This window comes from Megalobrama amblycephala, linkage group LG3 (genome assembly GCF_018812025.1).
Source record: "Megalobrama amblycephala isolate DHTTF-2021 linkage group LG3, ASM1881202v1, whole genome shotgun sequence".
Classification (NCBI taxonomy): Eukaryota; Metazoa; Chordata; class Actinopteri; order Cypriniformes; family Xenocyprididae; genus Megalobrama; species Megalobrama amblycephala.
Genome location: NC_063046.1, coordinates 54,685,064 through 54,703,116, shown reverse-complemented (window position 1 = coordinate 54,703,116; position 18,053 = coordinate 54,685,064). Strand labels below are relative to the sequence as shown.

Here is an 18,053-nt window from a genome sequence, read left to right as displayed (position 1 = left end):
GTGTGTTGGACAGTAAAGTATAATGTACACCCAGCCGGTTGTTATTGCAAAATAAACCCCAGTGGAGTGATCAGGACCCCGATGAGAAGAGACATTTTGCAATAACATCCATCTGGATGTACTATTCCCTGCCTCAAATACCCAGTGTAGTGTTGCTCTCATTATTGTTGAATAACTGAGCACAGAATGTCACAACTGACCATTCAGAATCAAGCGTTTCAGAGAGGTTAGTCAATAAGGGATAATGTACAGCCAGCCGGTTGTTATTGCAAAATAAACCCCAATGGAGTGATCAGAACCCCGATGAGAAGAGACATTTTACAATAACAACCATCTGGATGTATTATTCCCTGCTTATTACATGCCTGCTTTCCACATTAGTAAATAATTGGACACAAAAAATGTATTCGAGTTGAAATGTTTTATTAGTTCATTAAACACAAAGCTTCTGCGAAGAAAATTGTTCCTAACAAGCAACTTATTTGAGACTAGACAGACAAGATTTAATGAATAATGTACAGTTGGGATGGGATGGAAACGGTGCTTTATTCGTAAAAGTTATGCATCATTCCAAAAGTTAAATTCGCAAGTTTGGATGGAAACATAGCTACTGATCCTCTCCAGAGTCTTCAGCACTATTGATTCACTGGACTGAATGTTGACATTCACAAGTTGTTGTCTGACAAATGGAGCGCAAGGTTCCACTGAAAATGGCCAACGTTTGTGTTAAGAGGTTGTGTTAAAAGTAACCTTTGCAGTGTTTGTGTAACACTGAGCTATTGTTTGTGTGTGTTCAGTGGGGGTCATGCAGTGTTAGAGGACGGCACTGATCTCGGGTACGTAGAGGACGGCACACCGTGTGGTCCAAATATGATGTGCCTGGACCATCGCTGTCTGCCGGTCACAACCTTCAACCTGTCATCCTGTCCCGGTTCGTCCTTCTCTCAAGTGTGCTCTGATCATGGGGTGAGCTGCTCATCTTTAACAAATCAAACATCACACTCACATACTGTGTTTTGGGGTCAGTGATCAAATGAGATGACCCAGATAAAATATGCTCTTAACATTTCTAGCACTGTTACATTTGCCATGGGCTAGTAAATTTGACAAAAGTGTACTCATTCTTAAAAGGATTGTTTACTCACCCTCATGTCCTTCCAAAGACTATTAAATGCAGCATAACAAATTTGTTAGTTGATCTGTTTTGCTGTACCGCAAAAGAAAATATTATGAATATATCATAGCAATATAAGACATGTTTTCATATTTTCCTTTTTCTTTCCTTCAAAATGTCTCACTAAAAATATTTTTTTTTAAATGATGATGATTATGTCCACACATATGGAAAATATAAGGATGTAAGAAGAAAGCATTTCTTTTTGCTGTGTTTACGCCATGTCAAGTCCAATTTATATGTATAGCACTTTTCACAATAGACATTGTTTCAACGCAGCTTTACAGAAATCCATACTGTTAAATCTATACTGCCTTATTGCTTTACCATAGAGCAAGTTTATGTCTGGGTGATATGACTATATAAATCAATGATACGGTTGATCCTCTGAATTTTAGATCTAACTATATTCACGCATGGACAAACTATCGACAAAACAAAGATCGGTTTTGTTGTAAGCGAGAGTAAACAGTTCTCAGAAAACATCAAAAGTGAAGTTGTCAAAAAGTCTGATGTGAATTTAATATTGTCCAAATTTAATTAGCAGCCAGTCAGTGAAGTGACAATGTTGACCCTGACATAAAGTAACAAAATTGTCATTCATCCTTAAAGGGTTAGTTCACGCAAAAATTACAATTCTGTCATTAATCATGGTGTTTCACACCCGTAAGACCTTTGTTCATCTTCCGAACACAAATTGAGATATTTTTGATGAAATCCGAGAGGTATATGACTCGTCAGCAATATAATCAACATTTTCAAGGTCCAGAAAGGTACTAAAGACCTCATTAAAAGTTGACATGACTGCAGTGGTTCCAACTTAAAGGGGTCATGAACTGCATTGTTTTATTGTTTTATGTTTTCTGGGTGCACTTATAATGTTAGTATGCTTTTTTACATCCAAAATTGTTATAATTTAGAAATAAAAGGCATTTTTGTGACCCTGATTTTAGCCCTCTGTTTTGAACGCCCTGTTTTAAGGTTTACTGATGGATTTACTGACACATAGACAAAGAACATCTGACTGTACATGAATCATTATATATCAGATCAGGAATTTGAACAGTAGGAGTAACTCAGTTACTTACATGTTGTTGCATTACTGTTGAGTCCATATCGTAATAGTGTGTTTGCAAAACCTGCGCCAAATGCGATTGATTTACCAAAGACTCCGCAGTGAAATACCGAATAGAAATAAAGACATTCACATTGTTGAAAATAAATAACCATATTCCTAGCATAAGGGATTCTTTGAAAGGTAATGTTATTTTTGTCCTTTTGTCTCGCACTTCTCTCCTCCTCATCTCACTAACATGCCAGTGGGCAGGGCTAACGTTGTAATGATGAAGTAGACATTGATTTATTCTGCGGAGGCGGCGTTTCACCTATACAGGCACATTCCAGGATCATTCGTACAATGGGCCTGGTGTCAATAAAAGCTTTTATTGGAAGTTTTCAGTTCCGAAACGTACAGGATATTTTTATAGTACGATGACCTCTTATATATCAAAAGCAGCCACTGCAGTCACATCGACGGTTTTAACGATGTCTTTAATTCTGGACCTTGAAAGTGTTGATTATATTGCTGTCTAAGGACGAGTCATATACCTCTCATCAAAATATCTTAATTTGTGCTCCAAAGATGAACAAAGGTCTTATGGGTGTGGAACGACATGAGGGTGAGTAATTAATGACAGAATTTTCATTTTTCTGTGAACTAACCCTTTAATTTTCATTGTAAATTTGACTGCTAGTCCAGATAGTGTTGCTTTACTATAGTAATGTGAGCCAAGATATTTTTTCCAGCTTTTGGCTTATCTAGATATTTTCTGCCTCTCTCCATGTTAGACGTGCAGTAATGAGGTGAAGTGTATCTGTGACTCCGACTACACTGGGAAGGACTGCAGTGTGTATGACCCCATTCCAGACCCCCAGCCTCCAGACGGTCCTGAGAAGTACAAAGGTTCATAATGCATTCTGTCACTCTTTCACACATTCAGTGTTCAGAATGTAATACTAGCAAGTTTAGTGGTGTAACTAGGATCATAAGAGGCCCAGGTGTCTATTTAACATTAAAAAAACATAAAATATTAAAAATGGGGATAAATACTTTCCATGAGGAAAGTGTCCAAAGAAAAGGGGGGGATCTGTTGTCCTTGTTGTGAATGCTGAGGGGAGTGTGGTCCAGGTTAGGACGGGGTCCAGTGAACACTTTAAAGGCAGTGGAGACAAGGCTTCATTTACTTGAGATGAGCTTCATCACACGCTACCAGCCATGTATAAAGGGGGTGGTGCTGTCAGCGCCATATAAGGAATAACTTGAATATGCAGAAATAAAAAAAGTTACTCGGGGTGGGACACAGGTGTAAATACATTGCATACTGTACATTATTGTATGAAAAATTGGGCCCAGTCATCATAAGATCAGTAATAAATATCCACACAGACTCTCAAACTCCACACAGAAAGGAACAGGAATGCTAACTACTGAACCACCAAGCCATTATTGTGGTTACAGGTGCTGGTCATATAATTAGAATTTCATCAAAAAGTTGATTTATTTCACTAATTCCATTCAAAAAGTGAAACGTGTATATTATATTCATTCATTACACACAGACTGATATATTTCAAATGTTTATTTCTTTTAATTTTGATGATTATAACTGACAACTAAGTAAAATCCCAAATTCAGTATCTCAGAAAATTAGAATATTGTGAAAAGGTTCAATATTGAAGACACCTGGTGCCACACTCTAATCAGCTAATTAACTCAAAACACCTGCAAAGGCCTTTAAATGGTCTCTCAGTCTAGTTCTGTAGACTACACAATCATGGGGAAGACTGCTGACTTGACAGTTGTCCAAAAGACGACCATTGACACCTTGCACAAGGAGGGCAAGACACAAAAGGTCATTGCAAAAGAGGCTGGCTGTTCACAGAGCTCTGTGTCCAAGCACATTAATAGAGAGGCAAAGGGAAGGAAAAGATGTGGTAGAAAAAAGTGTACAAGCAATAGGGATAAACACACCCTGGAGAGGATTGTGACACAATCCCCATTCAAAAATGTGGGGGTCAGTGCTTCAAGAACCACTACGCACAGACATATGCAAGACATGGGTTTCAGCTGTCGCATTCCTTGTGTCAAGCCACTCTTGAACAACAGACAGCGTCAGAAGCATCTAAAGACAAAAAGGACTGGACTGCTGCTAAGTGGTCCAAAATTGTTCTCTGATGAAAGTAAATTTTGCATTTCCTTTGGAAATCAGGATCCTAGAGTCTGGACGAAGAGAGGAGAGGCACACGATCCACGTTGCTTGAGGTCCAGTGTAAAGTTTCCACAATCAGTGATGGTTTGGGGTGCCATGTCATCTGCTGGTGTTGATCCACTGTGTTTTCTGAGGTCCAAGGTCAACGCAGCCGTATACCAGGAAGTTTTAGAGCACTTCATGCTTCCTGCTGCTGACAAACTTTATGGAGATGCAGATTTCATTTTTCAACAGGACTTGGCACCTGCACACAGTGCCAAAGCTACCAGTACCTGGTTTAAGGACCATGTATCCCTGTTCTTAATAGGCCAGCAAACTCGCCTGACCTTAACCCCATAGAAAATCTATGGGGTTTTTGTGAAGAGGAAGATGCGATATGCCAGACCCAACAATGCAGAAGAGCTGAAGGCCACAATCAGAGCAACCTGGGCTCTCATAACACCTGAGCAGTGCCACAGACTGATCGACTCCATGCCACGCCGCATTGCTGCAGTAATTCAGGCAAAAGGAGCCCCAACTAAGTACTGAGTGCTGTACATGCTCATACTTTTCATGTTCATACTTTTCAGTTGGCCAAAATTTCTAAAAATCCTTTCTTTTTTTATTGGTATAAAGTAATATTCTAATTTTCTGAGATACTGAATTTGGGATTTTCCTTAGTTGTCAGTTATAATCATCAAAATTAAAAGAAATAAACATTTGAAATATATCAGTCGGTGTGTAATGAATGAATATAATATACAAGTTTCACTTTTTGAATGGAATAAGTGAAATAAATCAACTTTTTGATGATATTCTAATTATATGACCAGTACCTGTATATGGTCTTACGTGTTTGAATAAAATTGGGATGTTCTCATAACATTTAAGTGAGTTAAGTTTCAAAAGTAGACCAAAGATAAACAAACAGAGCAGTTTTAGATTATTTTTACTTTGGCGTTGTTAGGTGTTACAAATAATTTAGAAAGATGAAATGAAGAAAATATTACCATACATAAAAGAAACAGGAGTGTTGCCCAAATAAAAGAAATAAACAAAATAAACCAATCCTTACAGAAACCTTAAACTAACTAACAAAAGAAAAATGTGAAAAGAAAACCGAAATCTTCAGCGTTACGACGCCCAGCTAAACTATAATAATCTCAAACAAAAATACATGGTGGTGCGACACTCACAAACCTAGACTAACATAGTATAAATTAACAATCAAAACCAAAGCCGAAAGCTCATGATTACGTTCTCAGACATGCTATTTGGTAAGACACATGAACGCCAACCCGACACACACAGTAACAAATCTCCAACACGACGTTATTAAACAAATTATAATTTGACAAAACTCACGTCACAAAGCAAAATTGGCACCAAGTGAGTTAACAGAAACAAATAGTCCCGAAATAACTGGCCGAGGTCAACGCCGATCTGGCGCACGCCAAACACTTCACATCGATATACAGCTGGCGCATCAACGAATCGGACATCATGCCGCAATGGGCAGTGTGCCAATAAACACCCACCTGACAGGGAGAAAAGAACAAAAAAAAACGCAAAAGTGCACACATGACACGTTAAGAAAAAAAGTTAAAGTTGGCTACCATGTTGAAATAAAATTTATTGGTCTCACAAAGCCCAGGCTCTTCAGAACGTTCTTTCAATAAATGTCAAGAGCCGTGTGTGCCGACTTTTTTCTGTTTAAAGGTGCCCAAGAACGTTCTTTCAAGTGTAATATAAGTCTAAGGTGTCTCCTGAATGTGTCTGTGAAGTTTCAGCTCAAAATACCCCATAGATTTTTTTTAAATTAATTTTATTAACTGCCTATTTTGGGGCATCATTAACAATGCACTGATTTACACTCGGCGCCGCCCCCTTAAATCGTGTGCTCCCTGCCACACCAGCTGTCGACTATATTACAGCGCATTTACAAAGTTCACACAGCTAATATAACCCTCAAATGGATCTTTACAAGATGTTCGTCATGCATACTGTATGCATGCTTCGAATTATGTGAGTAAAGTATTTATTTGGATGTTAAAGTTTTATTCTGAGTGAATTTGAGGCTGGGCTCCGTGGCTAACGGCTATTGCTACACTGTTGGAGAGATTTATAAAGAATGAAGTTTGGTTTATGCATTATACAGACTGCAAGTGTTTAAAAATGAAAATAGCGACGGCTCTTGTCTCCGTGAATACAGTAAGAAACGATGGTAACTTTAACCTCATTTAACAGTACATTAGCAACATGCTAACGAAACTTTTAGAAAGACAATTTACAAATATCAGTAAAAATATCATGCTATCATGGATTATGTCAGTTATTATTGCTCCATCTGCCATTTTTCGCTGTTGTTCTTGCTTGCTTACCTAGTCTGATGATTCGGCTGTGTGCAGCTCCAGACGTTAACTGGCTGCACTTGTCTAATGCCTTTTATAATGTTGGGAACATCATGGGCTGGTACGCCCGTACACCCCGACTGTTACGTAACAGTCGGTGTTATGTTGAGATTCGCCTGTTCTTCGGAGGTCTTTTAAACAAATGAGATTTATATAAGAAGGAGGAAACAATAGGGTTTGAGACTCACTGTATGTCTTTTCCATGTACTGAACTCTTGTTATTTAACTATGCCAAAGTAAATTCAATTTTTGAATCAAGGGCACCTTTAAGTTATTTTTGGTGAGCACCCACTTTGAGCAATCTGTCAGTGATGTGCCTGCTTTTGTTTTGTGTTTGCTATATGGTAAAAAAAAAAAAATGTAGAATTTAATAAAAAAAATATAAACACATTTGGAAACTATAACCTCCATAAAAATGACATAATTCCCTAATATTAAATATTTAATGTAAGTGTAACAGTGTAACATTTATTATAAATATATGCCATGACCCTACAGGATAAGCAGTTTGGAGAATAAATGGACAGATAAATATATACATATATACTGTACATATGGATAAATATATATCTTCCGAAAAAACATATTTTATGAAATGGTTATCATAATCCAGAAAATATCATACCGTTACAAACCTATTTCAGGCACATTATTTACAATTAAATTGCTTGTTCATCTAATCCAGCCAAACATGCTTCAAGGGTATATAAGAAGTAACTCAGCCTGCCAACCTCCAATGACATTTCTCAATTCAATATCGAATCTCCAGTAATGGACAGCATGCCAAATCTATTACCCCTTTTGCGTACTGATTATATGATCAAGTGAATTTGTGAATTTAAATTGTTAAATTAAGTAGTGACTTTTTTGTCATTTCATAATTACTTTTTATTTTGAAATACAGTTAAAGTGTACTGCCGAATATACTAACAACTTGTGACAAGCATTTATGGTAAACTAAAATATACTGACTATACTGACTTGGTTTTAAAATATTTGGGAAACCCCTGACTTATAAGCATGTGCAAAATCATTTCTAACATTCAGAAAATTATACAGACTCTCCAGATGTGGAGTCCTGTTCTACTAAGTCAGTGGTTCTCAAACCTGTCCCGTGGAACCCCAACCACTGCACATTTTTGTCTCCCTCATCTAACACACCTGATTCGAGCTATCAGCTAATAAGTAGATGCTGCAAGAGTTGAATTGGGTCTTATGAGGGACACATACAAAATGTTCAGTGGTGGGGGATCCCCAGGACAGGTTTGAGAACCACTATGCTAAGTGAATGCAGATATTTAGAAACATTGATTGTCTTTGAGATGCCAGGTTCTTCATAACCAAATAACCAAATAACAAAACCAGTTGTTACCACAACATGTCACTGCCGCCTCCTCCAGAGAGCATGAAGCTAAAAATAACCAATACAGGAAACAAGAATATGGAAGATAAACTAAACTTCAAAATTAAAGCACATGACAATACAAAAGTCATGAATAAAAACATAAAATGAAAAACTGAAACCCACATGACAGATATGTCTTTATTCCCATTCCCTGTCTGTCCACAGGTCCGAGTGGTACAAACATCATCATTGGTTCCATAGCAGGAGCGATACTGCTGGCAGCTATAGTACTGGGAGGAACAGGCTGGGGCTTCAAGTAAGGCATCGAAAATTACTGCATTAAAAAAGAATGTGAATGTGATTGACTGTATTGTCCTATCACTTAGGCTTTAATAATATTAAAGGGGTCATATGATGCTTTTTAATGTTTTCCCTTTCCTTTAATATGTGATGTATCTGCTTGTTAAAACACCTTGATTGAAATCCAGATATTACTTCTGTAACATATTAGCATAAAGCAAAGGCATACGCGAAGAAAGAAAGTGAGGATTCAGTGAATTGTAGTCTTTCGCCATTTCGTGGAGACACTGTGTGTTTGGGGTGAACATGATTTCACCAAGTTCAACATGTCCTGGATCAACATCTTTGTTGATCCTGGAACAACATTCCAATCAACCAATCAGATTTGAGGGACAAGTTTACCATTTATGTCAAGTTTAGGCTTACAGCCTGGGTTAGGTGCTTCCACAACAGTGTTATTCAACTATCATTTCCCTCTGATTTTAGGGATAAGTTATGGGTAGGGTTAGGTTTAGGGCTTGGGAAAGGTTAGGACTAAATTTTCGGATAGGAATGTTGTTCCAGGAACAACAAAATATGTTGATCCAGGAACATGTCTTACTTGGCAAAATCACGGTGACCATGTGTTTGGATGCGAATGCAAAACCCCTTTGTTTGATGAAATTTGGAATCAGTGGTTTATTTTTAGATTTATTTATAATGCTGTTCCTTAGCAGTATAACTCAAAAGTTAGCTGGTATACAAAATTAGAAATATACTTCAGTATGTTTTTTTTTTTTGTTAGAGTTGTTAGAGTGAAGAAGACAAATTAAACCATTGTAACATCATATCTGAAAGGTAAAAGTGTTACAATATTAAAAACTCACCACTGTGAAATGCACTGCTCAGGTCGTGCTTGCAAAATTGTTTCCGGTTTATCTGCTTGATCATTTCAGAATCTGACTCAGGCTCAACATTGTAAACTGTGTGTTTACAATTGCTTAAAGGGTTAGTTCACCCAAAAATGAAATTTCTGTCATTAATTACAGAATACAGAAATTAAATTTTTGGGTGAAACTAACCCTTTAAAGCCTTGGAACCTGAAGCCCACGATTATGGTGAGGGACATTACATTTCCGACACACGCTTGAGGTTTTTGGCCAATCACAAAGCACTAAGTCAAGAGCACTCTGGAGTTTGTAGATATTAGAGTGTTTCAGACTGACTGGGAATAGAGGTACTGCAATAATACGTATGTGCAAAATAATGGGTTTTTTTTACTTTAAAACTTGTTAATGTATTCTGTTAATAGCATCATATGACCCTTTTAATTATCTTGACCGCTTATCTTATTTTTATGATAAATGCAGCACAGTGTTTAATGTGACAGTTTCTTTTGTATAACTTTAATTTCACAAATACAGTCTTAGTCTCTCTCTGTTGTGTTTCTTGACTACAGAAATATCAGAAGAGGAAGGTATGATCCCGCCCAACAAGACATGTGATGTCATACACCCATGTCCACCTAGCATATATTACACCAGCTGTTTTCACGTCTTAGTCTGTCAATTTAGTTTCTGTTTTTATTTTTAAAATAAATGTGAGCCCACTTTATTTTAAAGGGTTAGTTCACCGAAAAATGAAAATTATGTAATTTATTACTTACCCTTATGTAGTTCTACACCCATAAGACCTTCATTCAACTTCAGAACACAAATTAAGATATTTTTGATAAAATCCGATGGCTCAGTGAGGCCTCCATTGCCAGCAAGATAATTAACACTTTCAATGCCCAGAAAGCTACTAAAGACATATTTAAAACAGTCCATGTGACTACAGTGGTTCAATCTTAATGTTATGAAGCGATGAGAATACTTTTTGTATACAAAACACTGCTTCATGAAGCTTCGAAGCTTTACAAATCTTTTGTTTCGAATCAGTGGTTCGGATCGCATATCAAACTGCCAAAGTCATGTGAACCCTTATGACGTAGCAAAGCCTCGTTTACTGAAATCACATGACTTTGGTGCTCCGAACCACTGACTTGAAACAAAAGATTCATAAAGCTTCGAAGCTTCATGAAGCAGTGTTTTGAAATCGTCCATCACTAGATATTGTTGAAAAGTCGTTATTTTGGTTTTTTTTGGCGCACAAAAAGTGTTCTCAATGCTTTATAATAATAATATAATATTAATGTTGAACAACTGTAGTCACATGAACTCTACTAAATATGTTTTTAGTAGCTTTCTGGGCATCTGAAAGTGTTACTTATCTTGCTGGCAATAGACGCCTCACTGAGCCATCGGATTTTATCAAAAATATCTGTTCCAAAGATGAAAGAAGGTCTTACGGGTGTGGAACAACATAAGGGTGAGTAATAAATGACAGAATTTTCATTTTTGGGTGAACTAACACCTTTAAGTGTCTTTAACATATTTAAATTAATAATTTGATACAGTACACTTACGTTTTTATGTTGTACTTATATTTTAGTGACTTGCATGTGATTACAGCTGTAATTATTTCCTGTAATTACATTTAAAATTACAGTGTTGATCCTTCCGTTACACCTTAACCCAACCACCCATACCAACAAATCTGTCCTTAACCTTAACCGTATCCCACCTTAATAGCAGCAAAATTGTTTTGCAATACAAGAACACAATAAGTCATTGTTCTTAACAATATTTTTTTATGTAAATACATAGTAATTAAAGACACCTAATGTAAAGTGTGACCAAAAATGTTTCAATGCATTTATTACTGATTCATTTCAATACACTAATCAAAACACATTACATTTATTCCCAAATTCCATAATGAAGACTCATTGGATTACCAATACAGAAACAATCCCCTAATCTCATAAAACAATGAACAATAAATGACCTTTGCCATTTTGATCATATAATTGCTTTAGTAACTTCTTAATTTGAAGTTACTTGTGTGGCTTCATTTTGGAGGCAAATAAAGAATATAAACTACAGTACTCAGTGAATTGTATCATTTAACATATTCTATCTCTTCCTATATTTTCCTTCTTTTCTTTTTCTTTTCTTCAGATCTGGAGGGGGATAAAGCATGTCTTCTGCTCTCCTGTGCTTCTGCACTGTGTTCTTTTAACTTTGAGGGAAACAGAAGAAACTACCGATGTCTTCCACTCTCTCACCAAACTCCAGTGTCACTCTCTCCTGTCTTTCCTACTTCCTGTTACTGCCTGTCACCTGTTGCCTCGAAACACTCCAGTACATACCATGGTAACATTCTTAAACTGATTTCAATTTCAGAGATGTTAGTTATTAGTAATCAGTTTTGGTCTTTTAAACCTAGCACAGAAAATGGAAAAAGTCCTCATTTACTCACCCTCATGTCGAACCCATCTGACTTTCTTTCTTTCATGGAGCACAAAATGAGATGTTGAGCAGAAAGTTCACATTGTTGAGTTCTGGAAAAGGACCAAAAACCACCATAAAGATAGTCAATCTGGCTTGTGCGCTATATGCAGATATATTACTGCATATTCAAACATGGCGCCTCAAGGCGCATCACTTCAGGTAAATAGTCAGAATTTTCAGTTCCTAATTTTTTCCAAAAAACAAAACAAAATATATTATCAAAAATGTTATTAATATTATTACAAAATTTATTTACTAATCAGAGAGCTGCCACCTTAATCGAAAACAAACTCCAAGATCACTATGCATGATCACTTTAAACTATTTTTCTTTTTAAATGCTAATAATTTAGGACTGAGAAGCCGAGACTTCTTCAAGTCCCCTTTGTTCCATGCAGATAAACAGACTCTTCCCCAAACATTTTGGAGAAAATCTCTCCGAATACTTATGGATTTCCCAGTAGAAATCTAAAAACAATGTATCTCTTGAAATGGAATGTCTGCTAGCATTCCATGTTTACCCTCATACTAGTCTGACATCTATAATCTTGCTGCTTTTACTATCATCCATATAGTTAAAAAACATGCATAACCATATGAATGTACTTTTATGTAACAAAAAATAAGGCATTGCTTGTGTGTTTAATGTAGTTTATACTTTTCATAAGCACATAGCTGAGTGAGGCAAGGCCAGGTAATTTTAGTAAAATATGTATTGTGTATAATTTGTAAATCTTATGAGAGGAACACCGTTTGAATGCACTGAGCTGAGGATACATATGTATGTATATAGTGTAAATAGTGACAACACTATTTTGCCCTTTGACTGTAAAAATAACACTGTCAGAAATAAGCACAAATACGGGGATCGAGAATGAAACAAGATGTATACAGACTGATATACTGTATACAGTCGTCACTAATGGGCAAAACCACAATATTCAAAGTCACATTTTCAATCATTTTTATGTTACAACAATCTTGTCCAGTAAAGGTGCACTAAGTGACTGTCTTTCTGTTCTGCTGGCTGATGTCACAGAGCTCTCAGATTTTATACTGACACCTATCTGTGTGGATCAAGGCTATCATCTTTTTACATTTTCAGATTATTTACTTAAAAAAAAAAAAATAGTTACTTATAGTTTTAATAGTTTATAGATAAATGTATTTTGTTTAGTTTTTTATTTTATGGAAATACAGTACTTCTCTTTCAAATATTCAGAAAGAAGCAAGAAAGAAGCATTTGTATTTACAATAAATCATACAAAACAACATATCAGCTCCATACTGCTTATTGATTCTCGTGCACAGCCAGCAGAAAACAAGACACCCACTAAGGCGGCAGTTCGTTTACACACAAAAGGTGCAGTCAGATTTCTACGCTGTTGTACATTTTCATGTCGCCATTATGGATGTAATGAAATGTGAAACTCACAAATTGTGTAGATGGACATTACATTAGTTTTCTTTGATCATTTTCCATCCTGTTAGACTTTTGTAATATAACTTTAATGAACAAAATTCAGTTCTTAAATGACATCATTCTTCAATACATTTTTGTGGAAAAATAGCAGTATTAGCTATGGATTTGTTGATACAATGTTTTGCACTCTTAGAAAAAAAGGTTCAGTGGGGTTCTATGATTCTTGACTGAATTTTAAAGAATGTTCGGTTACACTTTATTTTAAGGTGCCCTTGTTACAGTGTAATTACAAATATGTACTGAGTAATATTAATTAACAACATGTACTTACTATATAATTAGAATTAGGGTTTGATGTAAGGTTAGTTGCTTGTAATTATGTATAATATAATGTTATTACTATAGGAAGTACATGTAAGATATGTAACAAAGACTCTAAAATAAAGTGTTACAGAATGCTTTATGCCAAAAAGGTTCTATATAAGAAGAAATGTCTTCAATGATTTCATTTTAGTTATTTCATATTTAATTCCCACTGTTTACAAGCTGCTTAATTCATAAGTGAATTAAAACAAAATTTATTAAAACTAATTAAATTAAAACATCTGACAGAACCCTTGTAGTCCCCCTGTAGTCAAAAATGTTATCCCTTAAAACTCATCTTTGATCACCAAAATTACATATTTAAACTTTTTTTTCTTGTGAAATTTTTTATTCATGTTTTAAAATAGCTTGAATGAAACTCTATACCCTTGCCTCTTTTAATATATGCGGATCAATGAATATGCAAATTAGCCCCGCCTCCACTCGCACAAGCTCAGAGATCCACTTGGTCAACTTACTGAGGTAAACCCTGCACAATGGTATCACTTTTTACAACTTCGGACACATGACGGTAATTAATACGATTACCCTTTTGCTTGACTGTGATCAAACAGCTAATAATGTGTTGCTAATGTTACACAAACCATGTTCACATTCAAGAGTCAGAAAACTGCCTTCTAACAATCAGTATCCTTAACGCTTTGAACAATTCAGAACGTCAGTGGAGAAAGGAATATAATTCATCATAACATCGTAATATTCATCATACATCCGCTATATTGCTAAATCTATCCGATTTTTCATATCAACAGAAAAATGTACTGGGATAACCTTCTCTTGAGACCCCCCCCCCCCCCCCCGCTTCAGATCGGTCATAGTTAATAATATGCTAAAGCCTGCCGGCACGATGACGTGATTGGTTGCAAGGTAGTTTGTGATGTCACAAACACCAGCGATTTCAAACTGCGTTTTGAAGCGGTTTTTAGATTGAAGAGGAAATACTCAGCAACGGTGTTGACTTATGAATTTGCACATGGTTTGTCTTAAAGCAAATTAAAAACACCACATACACATATAAGCAACGTTAAAAACTTTTCACCACAGGGGGGCTTTAAGGTTCTATATAGAATTTTTTCTTCTAAGAGTGTGTTGTTTGCTGGTTTATCAGTCATCTTTATTTATATAGTGCTTTTTACAATGCAGATTGTGTCAAAGCAGCTTTACAGTGATAACTGGTATATAATTTTGGCTGCACAGCAGCTCTTAAAGAAAATGGTGTCAATGCAGGCAGATCAAAGCACTGTTGAATATCAAATGTCAAGTGTCCCCAACTAAGCAAGTCAAAGGCGACAGCGGCAAGGAACCCAAACTCCAACCAAGCAGCCAAGAACTTTAACTTTATTTCTTATTTCTAACCTGTTAGGCATGATGGAGACCTATTCATGATTGTGTAAATAATCAAGCTTTGCTGAATAATGTTTAAGAGACTAAGATGGATCAAAACATATTTCTAGAAGAGTCTAATATACCTTATTAGAGAATTACTTCCTTAAATTACAACTTAAGCATTTTTAAACTTTTAAAAATGAATAAAAGTACTGTAGAAGAGGAGTGAGCCAGTTTACTGAGATGAAGTCAGTAGTACACAGTGGATACTTAACAGTGATTACAGAAATTTGGGTGCTTTTCCATACAAACATGCTTACAAATATTGTCTCATCTTAATAATTTAAAAAGTATCCATGCAAGCTTTTGTTTTAGTCGAATCAAGTAAAGTTTAATTAGCAATATTTATTTCTTCAGTCTAAATTATGTTTTGTCGTACTTTCCCGTGCCTTCCAAAATACTTCAGAAAAGTTACATTCACCAATGATCAGCCTGTTCCAAAAGTTACTAGTGGTACATGCGGTCATGTGTAGTGTTATCAAATACAGTACAGACAAAAATCAGACCTGAACATGCAGTATTAGCAAAATTTAAATTAAAGACGTAGAAATTTGTCTTTAATTCTCTGATAATGTAAATATATTGGGTCCTTTAAAAACACAATCACACAACAATCACACATCTACACCAAATATAGAGCATGTGCAAGATTCCAAAGAATGACACTTTTTTTTTTTTTTTTTTTTTTTCTTTCGATTTTGGAGTTAAATGTTGCACATCACATTTTCAGCCAATTGATAGTTTGGGTTGCATGTTTTTGGACCACTAAAGCACCTCTGTTAACAAACCATCAACTTGATAGATGCTGAGAGGAATTATTAAGGACAATCTGTTAACATAGCTGATAACATATTTGTAATATATTGCCTTCAGTCACATTCCAACGTTCCATTCAAATCACTGTGTATTTCATTCACTGAGTTCCAGTGTTTTAGCCTTGAGTGAAGATTTTAAACTATAGATTTCTATGTCTAGGGTTATTATGGAAATATTATACTTTGTAATAAATTTCAAACAATCTGATTTATAGATTGAATGACATCTAAGTAATATCAGGTTCAGCTAAAGCTCACTACAAATAAGAATTTTCCTCAATGATGCAACACTATCTAATTTCCAGTGGTTTGTAATTAACATCTCAATAACATTAATTAGCACTGTGGTAGAAAAAAAAAAAAAAAACATCCCAGAAAAATGTAACAGCAGTTTTCTTCTTTCCATGACTTGCTTGATGATTTGTTGTATTACCAAGAACAGCCTGCCAGCAAATTAAAGCTTGTTTTTTAAAATGTTTCTGTCACTAATGTTTGGGGAGAGAATTTCTCAGAATGTAAACAACGACATTAATGCCAACAGCAACAGAGCAGAACACTGTTTCTTTTATGTATATTATTATTATTGTCTGTATGCAAAGGTCTAAATGTATTTGTAACACAAAAAACACAAATGTACTAGACAATTTTTGTCATGATTTGTCAAATTTCACAAATACAAGTATCTACTGTGTATCAATATGTAGTTAAAAAAAACTTCGAAAGTATTCAAGAGTAGCAATGTTTTATTGTATATTTGTGTATAACAACTGCCATAAAAAACATAAGGATTCCTGGAGAAATGTCTTCCGGGGTGTGACTGTATGTAAATTTTGTAATAGCTCACCTGAAGCTTAAACTAACTGAATGGAGGAGAGGTAGACACATCATTGATTTTGTCCTCTCAATTGCCATATAAAAATAGATTCTACTCAGCATGCGTGTGAGTGAAATGTTGAAAACAACTCATTTCTGTTCTTTTCCTCAGAGACGAGATGCAATGTAATTCTTTTTTTAATCTTAAAAAAACACTGGGAATGTTGACGAGACTTGCAAGTTACAAAGCTTAAATAAATAAAGACTTGAACATTTCTTGTGTTGTTTTTGATAAGCCACCTTTCTTTAGTCCCATTCAGCTCTTCTTTTATCCAATGTTCCTGCTGATGAGCCAATCACAGAAGACTTATGATAATTGATAAGTGGAAGGATCTCCTGATTTAGGGGAGGAAAATTCAATCAGAGATAACGAAGGGAGAGAGAAAAAAATGAACAGCAATCCATGCCCACAGGCATAACAACACGTGTATTCAAGTTCCAACGCAGCTTTACAGATATGACTATATAGTATTATTAGCCTTATAACCTTTCTTTGTGATTATTCTGTTTGTTTTCATTCGTTTATTCTTTTTATTTTTTTTTTACTGAGCTGGGTGTTTTTTACACAATTTTGGGAGAAAAAGTATACTTTATGTAAATTTACATAAATACCTTTTTACATTTTCAGTTTTGGAAAGTAGAACTGCTGCAAGGAAAACTTCTACTGTACATGGGAGACCAAAGCAAAATATAATTTTTACATTCCCATTTGCTCCAACAGAAAAAAAAAAAAAAAAAAAAATACAGTATTGCATTCGCTTGACTTTACTTAAGAGAAGAAAAGTAGAGAGAGAAGTAATGGTAGTGAGAAAAGATGTCAAATGTACAGTTTTCCCCTAAGCAGCTGTATTAGCAATCCCATTGCAGCAATGTTTATTGTTAGTTTTTTTGTAATTAAATGCCAATGTAATACAAAAATAAGTGTATTGGTGTATAAATGTAAAAGTTTTTCAGTTTTTTGTTTTTTTGTAGGCCAAAACCCAGGAATGAGTTTTAGCACTCCTTGTGTTTTTGAAGCTTTTACTTGAAAAAGGCGTTTTGTGAAAAGTGGATAAATTGACTATAGAGGTGGTTGTTGACTAACAAGTATCATTCATTCATTCATTCATTCATTCAAGTAAACTAGGTCTTATCTACTAAAGTGAGTGCAGAATTATTCGGCAAGTTGATTTTCTGATCATATTTTTTTTTTTTTTCCAAACACATCTTACCAATTCCAAACCACATTAATCTTAATAACTACTAATTTTGTATTTAATCATTTATAAGTGATATACTTAATGAAGGCTGGAAATGAAAACGCTTTATATTCAGGTATGCA

At 35.3% G+C, this 18,053-nt stretch overlaps 1 protein-coding gene and 1 long non-coding RNA gene across 3 annotated transcripts in view; one reads left to right on the top strand and one right to left on the bottom strand.

Moving 5' to 3' along the window:
* adam11 (ADAM metallopeptidase domain 11) overlaps positions 1 to 13,533 on the top strand; it is a 56,786-nt gene extending 43,253 nt beyond the window's left edge. Inside the window, exons 23-27 of one of the 2 annotated variants that reach the window (XM_048186095.1) lie at positions 798 to 966; positions 3,023 to 3,137; positions 8,404 to 8,494; positions 9,917 to 9,934; positions 11,520 to 13,533. In XM_048186095.1, coding sequence (XP_048042052.1) covers positions 798 to 966; positions 3,023 to 3,137; positions 8,404 to 8,494; positions 9,917 to 9,934; positions 11,520 to 11,535 — 409 coding nt within the window. In that variant the 3' untranslated portion in view covers positions 11,536 to 13,533. Of the gene's footprint in view, positions 1 to 797; positions 967 to 3,022; positions 3,138 to 8,403; positions 8,495 to 9,916; positions 10,140 to 11,519 lie in introns of those variants that run through there. The other variant, XM_048186094.1, reaches the window with a different exon arrangement.
* On the bottom strand, positions 2,887 to 8,355 carry LOC125265711. The gene is made up of 2 exons (XR_007184337.1): positions 8,206 to 8,355; positions 2,887 to 3,492 (listed from the first exon to the last, which is right to left on the bottom strand). It is a non-coding gene; the product is annotated as an uncharacterized LOC125265711 (long non-coding RNA).
* Positions 13,534 to 18,053: the final 4,520 nt, after the last annotated feature.